The 14,780-nt window shown below is 49.4% G+C and overlaps 4 protein-coding genes across 4 annotated transcripts; 1 reads left to right on the plus strand and 3 right to left on the minus strand.

Annotated features, from left to right (window-relative positions):
- Positions 1-355: 355 nt before the first annotated feature.
- Positions 356-1,297, minus strand: AO090009000576 (uncharacterized protein; the record flags this gene model as incomplete). The annotated part of the gene is made up of 4 exons (XM_023235866.1): positions 356-408; positions 452-676; positions 727-932; positions 984-1,297. 4 exons carry the CDS (start codon positions 1,295-1,297, stop codon positions 356-358), a joined length of 798 nt encoding a protein of 265 aa, XP_023088712.1.
- Positions 1,298-3,157: 1,860 nt separating this feature from the next.
- AO090009000577 (putative integral membrane protein (Pth11)) lies at positions 3,158-4,060 on the minus strand (the record flags this gene model as incomplete). Its single annotated transcript, XM_023235869.1, has 4 exons — positions 3,158-3,522; positions 3,596-3,736; positions 3,801-3,950; positions 4,003-4,060. 4 exons carry the CDS (start codon positions 4,058-4,060, stop codon positions 3,158-3,160), a joined length of 714 nt encoding a protein of 237 aa, XP_023088713.1.
- Positions 4,061-6,455: 2,395 nt separating this feature from the next.
- AO090009000579 (FAD-dependent oxidoreductase) lies at positions 6,456-8,195 on the minus strand (the record flags this gene model as incomplete). The annotated part of the gene is made up of 2 exons (XM_001816963.3): positions 6,456-7,890; positions 7,942-8,195. The coding sequence occupies 2 exons, from the start codon at positions 8,193-8,195 to the stop codon at positions 6,456-6,458; spliced, it is 1,689 nt and encodes a 562-aa protein (XP_001817015.1).
- A 2,954-nt stretch (positions 8,196-11,149) lies between these two features.
- Positions 11,150-14,389, plus strand: AO090009000580 (uncharacterized protein; the record flags this gene model as incomplete). The annotated part of the gene is given in 6 exon segments (XM_023235886.1): positions 11,150-11,531; positions 11,594-13,208; positions 13,227-13,438; positions 13,493-13,569; positions 13,629-13,832; positions 13,892-14,389. The coding sequence occupies 6 exon segments, from the start codon at positions 11,150-11,152 to the stop codon at positions 14,387-14,389; spliced, it is 2,988 nt and encodes a 995-aa protein (XP_023088714.1).
- Positions 14,390-14,780: the final 391 nt, after the last annotated feature.

Raw genomic sequence — 14,780 nt, forward strand, 5'->3', positions numbered from 1 at the left:
TGATCTTTTGGGTTGTTTTCCACGTCACGGCTTTGTTCTTGTTTGTTTTAGGTGGGTGTTTCACTTCCTTCTTTTGTTTTGCTAGATTATTAACAAGCTTTTTGTGCTAGAAAAGATATTCTCCGATATGAATGGCTGGGAAGGTCGAGTGTGAGCATGAGCAGGTATCATTGTCTACTTTTTTATTATAGTTATATCGTCGTATCTACTAGTTGCTCTATATAAAAGTGTTAAACAATCATGTATTTCACCTGAACCAAGGATTGTATAACGGTATGAGTTTGTAGATGCTTATATCTATTGCGTGCATGTCGAAGCCCCACCCTAGATTGATATGCCGTAAAGAAACTGCTCATTAGATCGCGTATGATCCAACACCCATGGTAAGATCATTCAGTAGATCCCACCCTAGAAAGCAACCATCCACCACTCTGCAACATCTGAAACACACCATCAGGATCATACTTAGACGCAATGTCCTTCAGCCTCTCCATATTCTCAGCCCCATAGCTTGCCAACGGATCCTGATCCGGCGAAGCATAATTACAATACTGGCAGGGAATATACGTCCCGTTCGCTTTCGCAGTCGCTTCAGCAGCGTCTACTATGTGACGCATAGCTTGGCGTACACGGTCTCCATCGGCAGGATTATTCCAATCGGCCATCACCAGAAACCCTGGGCTTGGTTAGCAAGTCTATCATAAAAGACTGAGGGAGGTGACATACACTGCTGGCCAACCTCCTCCAGTCCTAGTGGGTTTCCGCCGACTTTCCGGCTTTGTTTAATGCCTATTGAGGACATTGGTTGGATTACGTTATTGATCCTAAGTCCTTCAACATCGCTTAGCAAATCACTTTGCTCTACGCGGACTCGCTCGGCAGTTTCATATACCTCCAGCGATGGCTGGCTGCTCATGGTCCGGAAATTGTGACTTTGGTAATTAGCATTTTCCTCAGGAAAGACTAGCCAGACAAATACAAACCACACATGTCCCGGAACAGCAAGATATTCTATCACCCCCAAAAGTTCGTACGTAGAGTATACACCCCGGGGTAGACTCTGGGAAGTTGCTGGGATATGCTCAAATGGCTCGAAGACAGCCGGAAGCTTATCGACTGCGTCGCAGTAGAACGAGACAAGCGCCGAGCCTTGGTTATTACAGGTCAGGAGCAGAGAGGATTTCTCATCGCTTTCTATTGCCTCATGGTGCTTCATTAGGGCTTGTAATAGTTCCGACGTGACGGATGGCGCGTAGAGCTTGGCCTCTGACCAGACCTTGGCGGGCACAGTTTTCATCTCGATCTTGGTTACGATGCCTTTGCCAGAATCTAAATCAACATTGATACAGGTGAGGATAGTAGATGTCTATTCATACCGAAATTACCACCCGCACCCTTCAAGGCCCAGAACAAGTCGCTGTTTTCCTTTACATTGGCATTTACTATCTCGGCATTTGCGAGAACAACCTATCTCAGATCAGAAACAAGCGACCAAGTCCGTGATGGAGCCCATACCTCATAGTTAGACACCGCCAGATCATACTGATCAAGGGCTTTATAAACATCCAACCATCTCAGACCGACTCCGATATCCGCAGTCAATTTATCCTCTGAAAGGTTCACCTGGTCAAATGCAGCCAGGGAAATCACCACGCCCCCATCATTACTACTCCATCCTATACTAGGCGAATCCCCGCCTCCACGGATGGAGAACTTGATGCCGAAGAATCGACAAAGTGATACTGTCGTTCCGACTTGTTGAGTTGACCCGGGAAGGACCACTACCCGTGGTCGGAGCCAGCAGGCGGTTGACCGACGATGGCAAATATAAGGTCAGGGGATATTCACATAGGTTCAGTTTCAGGATTGTCTCCATGGGACGTGCCGCTGAGCTTCGTATGCACTTGAACCATCTACCACGGCATTTTCGCCGAAGAAGAGGGGTCAGACTTTCTCCATGAACGAGCCACGTTCGTTGTCCCTTTCCGTTGGGGATAGATTGGTGAATTGTTCAAAGAGGGTCTCGACTTGGGGTATGTTTTTGGGATCGAGGTTGGCCCCGTTTACGATTGCGGCGACACTGGGTAGTGCGGCCATTGTGTTTGGGTTGATCGGGGTATGGCGATGGCTTTTATTCTAAGGATACACGAAGATGTGATGACAAACTGTTATATGCTCTCTGCAATCTATATGAGGGCTGATATAGCGGGGTAACCGTAACCATTGCTACTTGAACACCTTGCATAGTATACTATACCATATAGCTACAGTAATATCTAGACATCATGTGGCACAGCGTCTACACAACCCTACGGAGTGGTAAGCAACTACAGAAACCATAAGAAAACCGGGAACTGCGCAAATCCATCTACCCAGGTTGGCACATGTTCCTACTTGTTTGCTACGCAGACAGTATCGCCACCTGCTTGATTCTGAATCCGTCAAATTGAACAAGGATGTGCTGCGCCTAGACCCAGAACTGGTATAGACTGGCTTGGACTAACAAGGGTGTCTAGCTAAGCCTTTGGTAAATCGGGCTTCGGCGCTAGATCGACCATTTACGAGGTACTATGGATAAATGGTCTGGGTTGTGGGTACGTGATCCGCGTTATTCCTGCCTCAGTAGGTGTATGACAACATGACTGGTTAGAATTTCAGCCACAATGTCTGTCATGACATAATCTTATCTCTGGGTATATTTTCCAGGACTGCCATTGATGACTGTGATGTTGTCATACTGCTTTCGCCCAGTGCTGTGCTTTCAGTTTGTTGTGGGGTGGTATAAATGGGCTCAGCTCTGGTTGCGTTCACTTCGTTGTATACGTTCTGATTACCACTCAACGAAATATCAATTGGTCCTAAATCGTGCTTTGGACTATCTATCAGACATCCGACAAAGAGAATGTACCGTTCAGGATAACCGAAAGTCAATTCTCGTCTGAAACGTCACCTTGCGAATCGCTCGTTGGCAGTTGATATCAAAACACCATCACACATATTGCAAGCCTGCAATAATACATAGGAAAACGTCTATTCCCTGGCCCGGGAAAGAAAAGAATAATATACAATCATAAACCCATCCCAAAGCCCCAAGAATAACCAAATGACTCCACCAATACCGCCCCAAATATATACATACATACATACATAACCCAGCCTAATGCCTCTCAACCGTAACCTCCATAACTTTCTGAATGCCCCTCTCCTGCTCCCCAACAGCGGCAAACATGCCCTGATTGGCATTTCCCAGAATAAGTTCTTCGGAGTCATTATCGCCCGTCACTTTCGACGATGATATCGTTGTTGTATGCGGCGTGCTATTATCGTATGGCCGGGGCACCGGGGTTCGATCGAATCTGGCGTCGTCGCGACCAAGACTGCTGAGGCCGAATTTCCGACTTGATGCTCGGGTTTGTCGATTGCCTGAGGTGAGGGGGTAGTCTTGTCCCGTTGGGCGGCGGCGGTAGGAACTGATGTTGGAGACGAAGACACGGAAGTAGGGACCGTAGGTTGGGACGCAGGCTATTATTACCTTTCAATTGGTTCGTGGCATGTTAGTTTGGGACGAAGAAGAGGTATTCCGTGGGACACTAACTGCTAGGCTGATCTCGATGATGGACCATAAAATGACGGGTTTGCTGTCTGTGTAGGTTTTGAGTCGCGCGATGGTGAAGATGCGGATGATTTGGATGATTGTTACGAAGAAGCCGATGGCGAATACGCAGCAGAGAGCGACCTAAGGGTGATCGAAGTTTAGCTCAGTCGATCTTTTGACATGCCAGGTAGGCGAAGGTGATTACCTTTTGCCTTTTTCCGAGTTGCAGGTTCCAGAGGACCGGGAGAGGGAGGGGCGATGATGAGGAGGTCGAACCCTAGACTGGTTCCTGTGTTCGTTAGAATTGGACAATAGATGAATGGATCATATAGACGAGAATGCGAACCTGCGAGAGCTGGAGGGTGGTTAGTTAACCATCACCAAGGAATTAAATTAGTGATACGCACCATAGTATGACTTCAGGGTATCGATACACTTCCCGCTAAGGTCAGAATCCCATTGCATTGCGATCTGTGGCCCGTCAATATCATCGCTTACTGGTATGTGGTCTGGGATTCCATACAGGTCGGCACGGGAAGATAAAGAGGAAGGTGAAAATCACTTGATTGACTACCACGGCCACGATCGCAACGATAATGATGGTCCGGTACACCTTCACAAACCCACCGATGCGCAGGTAGGAAGCCAGTAGCGAGACCTTAAACCCCAGCAAAGCCATCGCGTAGAACGGGCCGCCAACATATTGTACCTGAGCGAGCAAACGTTAGGGCGCACATCCATGGCCCGGAGGGACAGTCAGAAAATCAACACATACCTTACTGAATTCCTTCACATTGGCCGCGGGGAAATACTCAGCATGAAGACCTAGACCCCACCGAGTCTCTGTGGCAGTTGTCAGACATCTAGTCTTTTTTTTTTCTTTTCTCAACCGACATAGAAGACCACTCACGAAGTATACTACTGGCACAATATCCGGCGACCATGATCGCACTGTACAGAGCGGCATAGTCATCCAGCCATAATGATCTCTTCGTGTGGATTCGGATGTAGAACCGCAGGATGATGGCCAGGAAAGCCGCGATCGTGAAAACCAGACATATGGCAATTACTTGGCCAAAATCGCTATGTGGATCGGGCTTTTCGAGGTTGTACACCCAGCCCATGGTGTTAGAGCAGTGTCGCAGCTCAGCAACTCATGTCAATTAGCAGAATGTGGGCTAGACCGGGGGATAAAGATGCCAGGGAGGCATCAAGGTTGCACATTCTAAAGTGAATTGATTGTTCTAAGTTCAATTTTTCCTGCTTATTTCATGCCAAGGTTCAATAACAATATCATCCTGCAGTCACTAGTTGCAGCAGAACGCCACCAGAGATTAACCTCTCCACCACGAGGTAGACTAAATGTGCACCCCTGCAGCTGCACATTCCAGCTGCGCCAGTCTTCTGGAAAAAAGCAAGGGGCCCGTGTGAGCGCCCTGAATGCTGGTATGTTGCTCAATGGGGTCACTGTTCTAAAGTTTGAGCTGGTGTGATGGGGCTATGGGTCGGATAATAATCTGATCCACTGGCATTTCGATCAATGGTGTCAAATAGTGGTGGCTTGGGGTTTACAGAGTCGGATTACTCCGGAGTAAGTGCGTTACGCATAAATTGCGGCCCGTGACCATGTAGACCCTATTTCTCGGCGTGCCATGGTTCGGCACACGCGGAGAAGATTATATGCGATCATTTATCAGCAGGACTGCAATACAACAGTGAAGGATATATAAAATTTTCAGTCTATGATGTAGCACAGGTCTGGAATCTCACTCTCGCCGTCCATCAGGACATCGCACTCGGTGTACTGTAGTCTGTATGTTCAGAAATGCCAAGATCCGGAATTACGGACCAAGGGCCTTGCTAACCAAGAACTCTGTCCTGACAAGCCTTGACTAATTAGGAATTGAATTCGGCTGCGAGTTATTCGAAACACTACCGAAAACATCCCGATTGCACGCATGATGAGATCCTCTGAATCTTCAATCAGGCAATAGACACCAGTTGGTGTGGAGAGAAAAAGTGGATTATGACGTGATTCACTGAGCAAAGACATCGGATCATTGCCTGTATAGTGTACCCTTGAGCAGATGCAGTCGAAGATCCAACTGTGGATGGTGTGTGGTGTACGGAATAGTGTGCTGATCGGCGAGGCCTAATGGGGGATGTCAGGCGAACTGCAACCATGGAACAGATGGCAGTCTATTTCCTCGACCACGTATGCAATGGGAGACTAGCCACCTCGCCCATGGAAGAAGATATCCCTTGCCCGAATAAGCTTTGAATGTGCATACGCGAGCACGCTCTTATTACGATTTACCTGCCAAATGCGTTCGCTTTGGAAAATGGTTCCGCGGATTACAAAATGCATATATTGACGGGCTACTGCAAGCTCCGTCCTCCGAGCAATGCCGGAGCCGAGGTTAGATTCTCAGATCCCCAAAACCAATTCTGCTGCCTTCTAGAACCTGGAATCTGGGCTGATACTGGCAAACACAACTCCGTACACAGTAGACCATCGGATCTCCACATAGCATTGACTAGTTTTGGGGGCCAAAAACCATTGATCAGAGACTGCGGCATTGATTTTCGGTCATACAATCTAAATATTCCGGGATAATTACGCAGGAGCCTTGAGGGATTGACTTTGCAATTAACCCCTAAGCATTCGCACTATTTTGCTCCGTTGGATCCACTAGCGGAGAAAGCCCGGTGAAACGCCGCCCGATGGACTTCAATGATTGGTTTCCTAAGGAATGTTAAGGAGAAATCCGTGGATTCGTGTCAATCTAGTAACCTTATAACCCTTTCTAGTCTATGTACAGCCCCGGAAAAATTCCGCCACTCCTATTCTTCTGTCGTTTTAGACACTGCACAAACGACCATCTTCACGAACGGTCCATTCATCCGATCCGACAGCGGTAGTGGCGTAAAAGAGATTGTCCGGGTCGTATTTAGCTTTGATCTTGCGCAGGGTTGCGTAGTTGTCGCCGTAGAAATACTTCTGGAAGTTGGGCTGACGGAAGTCGGCCTCGTTCAGATACGCCCCTGAGTTCGGGGCGACCTTGGTCAAGGCCGAGATATAATCGTTGGTCATCTTGTCCTGCTCCGCAAGCATCTCACTGCGGGCATTCCACTTCCAGGGGGTGGTGATGGTGCTGTGGATCAGGGTCTCGCGCCAAGCGGGCAGCACAGCGTTGTCCACATCCCCCACTAACGCCTTGGAGACATTCAGGCCCACGCCAATAAACGTGGCCCCATCTTCGGTGATGTGTCTGTATGCGGCTGTTAGTCCGTCGTTGTTGTTTTCCACCACCGACCGGGGGATCAGCCATCCACCATACTGGGCGGTCGCTACCTCGATCGCGCCCTGCATGGCGTTGAATTCCTCCAGGTAGCTGTCGAACTGCTTGGAGTAGGTCGTATAGGTGATGCCTAGCTTGGTCAGCCCATCGGTGAAGGGCTTCACGAGTGCCTCCAGGTCAGCGACGGGGATGTTGGGACCGGTCAACGGCGTGATCATGAAGCTGGTGTTGGTGAACATCCAGACGGCCATGGCACCGGCGTCCACGACCGAGGGAAGGACGGTCTGCCAGAGCGACACAGCCTCATAGAAGGTATCCTGGGACATGCCGTCATTGGTGAAGCTCAAATTGTAACCCGACACAGGAGTGCCGGTGTGCGCCTTCGCAGTCAGCGACCAGGTAATACCATAGGAACCACCACCACCACCGCTGAGAGCCCAGTAGAGGTCGGAGTATTCGTTGTCGCGAGTGGCAGTAATGAAGTTACCCTCGCCGTCAATCACCTCCCACTCGAGCGCCTGATCGGCGCCCAGTCCATACCGCGACGACAGGGCCGAATGTCCTCCACCCTGAGTGTAACCTCCAGCAATTCCCACGGTGGGACATTCGCCGCCCACCACCTGAAGACCCGCGTTATAGCCGGCCTCGTACGCCTCTCCGCCTTGCACACCGGCGCCCATCTTGATGGCCTTGCCTTGGTAGTGCGTGTCCTTGTAGTCCTTGATCTCAATGTCCTTGATATGGTGCATCCAGATAGCCAGGGCGCCGGCTCCGGTAGACTTGCCGTTGTAATCATGTCCAGTGTTCCGGGGAACCACACGGATGTTATGCTCCTTGGCGAACTTCAGAGCTGTAGAGACATGCTCGGGCTTAGCCACATCAACAGCGTAAACGACGTAGTTTCCGATGGTGCAGGGCTTCGATTCGGGGTGGAAGGGATCGCATGTTCCATTAGTGAACCAAGGAGCCATGATAGAAGACGAAGTTTCATAGCTGTTTCATTAGCGGAAGCCCTGCGACGATGGATACAAGACGCAGACTTACTGAAGCGCCGGATCAGTCCACTGCTCGCTGAGCTTCTGGCATTCAGCTGCATTGTAATTGGGGTCATGGCATGGTGTACCCAAAGGCACGGTGGCTACCAGGCGGCCGTCAACCGACTCGTTGAATTTGGCCCAAACATCCTGCGCCGGCCAGCAAGCATCACCAGGGAAGCAGCGACAGTTGGAGTCGGCTTTCACCGAAGCTGTGGCCAGAAGGCCTGTCAAGAGCGACAACCCAGTAACTTGACCGAACATTGTGGTGGTTGTCGAGGGGGTGCAGGGATGGAATGCAGGACAAGCCGGGACGAGCTGCACCTTTATGATCCCTCACTCATGGAGTGGAGCGCGATTACTGACTGGTCTAAGCCAACGGCCACTCCTAAATCTAGTGCCTGAATCAGGTCAAACCTTCGGATGGGTCAACGCTCATGCCATTGGGTCCCTAATATCCACCGGCGATAAACTACTGTAACCTAAAGGATGCGGTGGAGCTAATAAATTGTTCGGCTAAACGTGCGAAAAAGCGCGCCTTGGTCGAACCTACCACATCCAATGGTGTATTCCGGAGTAATTCATTTCAGAATGCAATATAAGTTAATTATCAGTTCATCAAAAATCCGTCTAGCCAAATGAAAAGTGCCTCGTGGGTGCTGCTCACGGTTTCACTTGTTCCACAATTTCCTCCCTCTGGTCCCCTGGCAATCGGTATTCCTGCATCAATATTCCCGGTGAAGGTGCTTTCTCGACAAAAGCCCTCACTTCAGGGGTCGGAAAGATATAATGCAATGCCGTGTACATTCCGGCACTAATTGCCGTGCCTGTGAGGAAGCAGATGTAGTACTCTGTACTCCGTAAATCCGCGTCAACCCCACGGGAACTACCACGCTGAGATCGACATAGACCACGAACCCAGAGAGTGAAGGAACCATTCCACAGAGCCACTGTTGTTAGCTTAACTAACACACAGCCCAAAAATTGGGAAAGGCTAACCGCTACAGGGGCTCGCCAATTGACGCCGTATGTGTACCAGTAGATACCTTTACCATCCGCGTGGCATGGAAACAAATCCTCCACCTTGATCTTGCGTCGCATCCCGGCGAAGTAAGAGGCTAGCATTGACACTACCATTGGTCCCAGAAAGATGGAGTGACTACTAATGACTACTAAGAATGTGCTAGCCGTGTTGACCAGTTTCCATGGATTGCATGCGATCGAGACCAGGACCGTGATATAGGCGCCGCAACGAAGGTTTATGTATCTCGGAAATGTAGCCGCTTTGTCAACAGGCAGAAGTTAGCTGTTGAAAGTATTGGAAAAAACGAGGGATTTCAACCTCCCACTAATGCATTTGCTGGCACATTCGATCCCATCTGCGACACACTCAGCGCAGCTCCCCCCAAAGAATGCGGCAACTCTTGAGCGTGAACCCCTATCCTCTATGATCGCACTGAGCAGGGTGGGCAACTTCCATAGCGATTCTGCGTGGCCGCCGTTACAAGGATACTCACGGTCGCACATAAGATAGTATAACTGGGAAAGCTGACTAGTTGTCCGAAGATTGCCTGACGAGGTGTTCGCCCAAACCTCATATAGTCATTATTAACCACCAATCCATGCTTGAACCGCATCTGTTGTGCATGATAAGCTTATTGCGATCGGCATCGGCAATGAAAGACCTACACCAGACTACGTAAATGTTAGCCGGCTCTAGCGAAACTCGTTACGATGAGCAACTCACCGATAGACAGTGAGATCCGGTTTCATAGAACAAATAGACTGCCATAGGGGCCCCAGGCATCCCCATTGACCAAAGGAAACCCGACTAATGACGTTGGTACTGCTCGCTCTAACGGCTGTGTACTGACTATGGTAGAACGTCCCCGGTAATGAGTTTATAACCAGTATCCCGGTTGCAATTATATTGCCAACGACTGACGCCAAGTCAACCCCATGGCAATCAAGGAACTTCTTAACATATAGACTGTGATGTTTGGGCTGGCCGGAACGCCTTATCTATTAGCTTATTTCCTTCCGGAAAGGTGGATGAGTATACAAAAGTTATGGAAAGTCCAGAAATTCCAGGTTCGCTGATCTACTACGATGGGCTTGATGTTATTATTGATCCATCGGTTGGGGATTTGTCCTCCCTCTTGAGTGGCTTGGCGGTGCTTGAGAATAGGATTCTCCATGGTCACTGAAGCATATATATATATATGTCCGGAACAGAGGCCAGAGGTGTCAACGTGGAAAAAATGCTTAAATGTGGACTTCTCGTGGCTGAGATACGCATCCGTTACACAGCGAAATAAGGGCAAAATGTCGGTGTCCACTAGCAGGACGCAAACAATGTGAGGTTCATGTCAGCGTAGCTGTGACTCGCTATATTGACATACTCCTTGCATCCGCAGTACCTTTTGCATAGGGTAGGCACCATTCACACTAGCTGCAGCACAGATCCAGACACCGACATAGGGAGTGATATGGCAAAGGTAGAATCCAGAGGGAAACTGCTAGATGAAATGCGAAACCTGCTTCGCTACCTGAAGGTGTCTGGCTGGTGTTGAGAATAGTCATATCATGGTCGGTATGAAGAATTCAACGATCGGCTAATAAATGATATAATGTCTCTTCGTCCTCTGTCTGGTTCACTCCTTTCCCTCCAATCTATTCTTTTCTATTTTTCTTCGCTTGTTTCTTTTTTCTATTTACTTCGGAAACCTCGCGAGGATATAGTAACAAGCACCGTTTGGATACAAGAGATGCTTCTTAGCTTGGTTTTCCTGGTGTATCTAATAATAGAATCAAGTCATAGGTTGACACGATAGCCTCGAATTAGATCCATATCAAAGCTTCATATACCTTTATCAAGAATATGCAAGTATCAATATGTACACTATCTCAACTCAATCCCGTGAGGGGTCACCCGATTCCCCGCGCCCTAATCAAGACGCCCCTCGACCACCATGCAATTGAAGCTCTTCTCCCTCCAGCCATGAACTGCATGGCAACCTGTCTATTCTGAATAGTAGTACATGTGCCGGTCACTCTACATGAAGAATACCTTCCGACAGGAACACCGAATGATAAACGTCCTCGAGCGGAATATTCCACCCAAGCAAAGTAGCAAAGTAGCAAAGCACTCATGAGCACGCCATAGCGATTACCCAGCGCATGGTCACAGTCCACAAAGTTCACCCAGCCAGATCAAAATGACCAAATATCGCATCGGCGTCGATGTCGGCGGCACAAATACCGACGCTGCAATCATCGATATCCTCGGTATCGACTCTCCCTCGCGCGGTGTTTGCGCTTCCACGAAGACTCCAACGACCTCGGACGTGACGTCTGGTATATATACTGCAATTCAGAAAGTACTGGAGCAGTCCCGTGTCGATAGACAGGATGTTGTTAGTGTCGCGATCGGCACGACGCATTTTGTCAATGCCGTTGTCCAGGCAGACTCGAGTAGACTGAGTAAGGTCGCTGTCGTGAGGCTCTGTGGTCCCTTTACGAGACAGGTGCCGCCTTTTACGGAGTTTCCGTCAGATTTAAAGGGGATTATGGGCGGTCCGGTGTTTTATTTGGATGGTGGTGAGTTTTATACGATTGTCTTGATTCTCATGTCTGGGCCGGTACTGATATAATATTGCTAGGCCTTGAAATCGACGGGCGCGAAATCGCACCATTGAATGTAGAACAGATTAAAGCTACCGTGAAGAACATTCAAGACGCAGGCATCAAGATGGTGGCTCTTCTCGGCGTGTTTTCTCCATTGGATCACAATGGGATCCATGAGGAGACCTGTAAGAAGTTGATGCTCGATTTGGATCCCTCGCTATCCATCGTCTGTTCGCATTCTATCGGTCGCATCGGTTTCCTGGAGAGGGAAAACGCGACTATTCTCAATGCATCTATTCTTGCCTTCGCCAGGAAAACGGTGAGAGCGTTCTGTAGCGCAATGGCTAAACTGCAACTGCGTTTTCCGCTGTATCTTACCCAGAATGATGGCACCTTGACTGATGCAGCCACGGCGGCTGAAATGCCCATAAAGACCTTTGCTAGTGGCCCGACGAATAGTATGACTGGCGCTGCGTTTCTTGCTAACTTGGATCGGGGTGGTGGTTCGAAACAATTTGATAGGCAGGTGCTGGTGGTTGATATCGGTGGAACAACTACTGATGTTTGCGCGCTGCTTCCGTCTGGATTTCCACGTCAAGCATCGAACTTCGTGGAGGTTGGAGGCGTGCGGACTGCGTTCTCAATGCCTGAGGTTCTGTCAGTTGGGCTCGGTGGTGGTAGTCGTGTGGTTGTCAATGAACAGACCGGGGTTGTCAGTGTTGGGCCTGAGTCCGTGGGCCATTATCTCACCAGCCGGGCCATGGCCTTTGGTGGGGATGTGATGACTGCAACAGATATCGTTGCAGCATCTGCAAAGGCTGATATAGGGGACCGCAAGATGGTAGAACAAATTCCTGCGCAGGTTGTCACGAAGGCCCGAGAACAGATTCGCAAAATCCTGGAACGTGCTATCGATGGTGTAAAGATCTCCGACCAGCCGGTTGTGCTGCTGCTTGTCGGTGGTGGTTCAGTCATTCATATGGATGCTTTGAATGGTGTCACGGAGTGTATCATGCCGCCGCACCATGATTCTGCGAATGCTGTTGGTGCGGCCATTGCTAAGGTAGCCGGGGAGATAGATGTGATTGAGCTACTAGAGGGCCGAGATGAGAAGCAGATATTCGAGGCAGCAAAACAACGAGCTATTGATGCAGCTGTTGCCCGTGGAGCTGAGAGAGACGGGGTAAAGATCGCTACAATCGAGAAGATTCCTCTTGCCTATGCTACAAACAAGGCGACACGGCTTGTTATCAAGGCGATTGGGAATCTTGCTCCATTGGATATTGATAATCAAGCGTCAGAGTCCAATACTTTCCAGGACAATATAAACGACACTCTTGAAGGAAATGAGAAGGAACCCAGCAAGAGCAATAAACGGCGTGAGACACCCCATTTCGCTGCGAAACCATCCCTCCAGATCGACTTGGATACATATCAGCCCGACGTCCGCAACAACACATGGTACATATCCCCCGTCGACCTAGAGTTCATGGCGGCCGGCACAGGAGTCCTAGGAACAGGCGGCGGTGGCCCTTCCCGAATACAGTACCTCCACTGCCTCCAGTTTCTCCAAGCTCCAGGATACGCGGGAAACATGCGTGTTGTCAAGCCTGCCAGCTTAAGGGACTCCGATGTCTGCGTCATGGGCTCGTGATTCGGTGCCCCTAGCGTATCCAGCGAGCGTCTCTCAGCAGGCACAGAACTGGCTCTGGCTATTGAAAGCTGTGCGCAAGTTACCGGCAAGAAGGACTTTCATGCCATTGTCACAGACGAGATTGGAGGCGGGAATGGTTTGTCGGCATTCCCTTCCAGTGTGATGTACGATATTCCGGTGGTAGATGGGGACTTGATGGGGAGAGCATACCCGACGCTGGAGCACTGTGAGTTGTTTGATTTGATATCACGATGTTAACACCACTGTACTAACTCTCTAGGTACGCCATACGTCTACGGACTCTCCTCCACTCCTTGCGCCGTCGCAGACGGAAGAGGGAATGTATCCATCATCCTGGTGCGACCCTATACACCCTCCCCCTATCTATCGATTTCTAACCCCTTTAACCCCAACAGCACGCCGAGAGCAACCGCCGCGCCGAAACAATGGCACGAAGTCAATGCGTCGATCTAGGAAATAGGGTCGCCCTATCAACTGCGCCACTTACGGGCGCCCAAACCAAGAAATATATCATACCAAACACCATCTCTCAGGCGTGGTATATCGGGAGAGCTGTGTATCGTGCTCGACGATCAAAGACAGACATGATTCAGGCCATTGTATTTATCCTACTCTCCCGTTTTCTACTTGGATATGGGACGAGCACTAACTTTGAAAGTTCGATACCTCGCCCGGTAAACTCCTCTATACTGGCAAGATCGTCGACGTCAAACGAGATGTGAGCCGCGGTTATACAATGGGCTATTGTCTGCTTGCGCCTCTTAGTAGCGATGAACGGGAGAGTACTATTCCTTCTGGTTGTGCTGATGGTTTGGTAGAGAATCGCTACTTGGTTATCCCCTTCCAGAATGAGTTTCTTTATGCCGCTTATACGGATCCTGAGGCTCCGGAGGAGATAGCCAAGCAAGAAGTTATCTGTACTGTCCCTGATTTGATTTCGATACTGGGACAGGATGGCGAGGCGATTGGATCGCAGGAGCTACGATATGGTCTTAAAGTCAATTTGATTGCTATGGCAGCGCATCCGTTGTGGACGACAGAAGAAGGACTGAGTATTGGGGGTCCGAAGGGATTTGGATTGGATATGGAGTGGACGAAGTTGGGGGAGTACTGGGAGCCGAGAAGTGTGATCGAGGAATTCAATAGATGTGAGTGAGTGTTGGATAGAATCTAAATGATATATACTACTTGTTGAAACATCCAAAGTGAGTACTACGAAGCACAGAGATGGGATTTGCTGATAAATGCGGGCTTGGTCGTCTTAGATAGGCCTCATCGCACCTGATCTTGACAACCCTAATCTCCAGAAGACAACAGAACGTCGCAATAGATAAGTATAGACATCTCGACGATCCTGGCGATATTTGGATGACCACCAGATAGATTCATTGGCTAGCTCGTAACATTGTGGAGACACATCCCTAGTGCTTATTCCCATGAGGCTAGGATCTTCGAAAAGAGAAATACTCAGCCCTTAAGCCTAGAATACCCACCAATGAACGCCAAATCTTACACTGCAGGGTCGGCCCCTCTTCCTTTTCGGAATA

Source organism: Aspergillus oryzae, chromosome 1 (genome assembly GCF_000184455.2).
Source record: "Aspergillus oryzae RIB40 DNA, chromosome 1".
NCBI lineage: Eukaryota > Fungi > Ascomycota > Eurotiomycetes > Eurotiales > Aspergillaceae > Aspergillus > Aspergillus oryzae.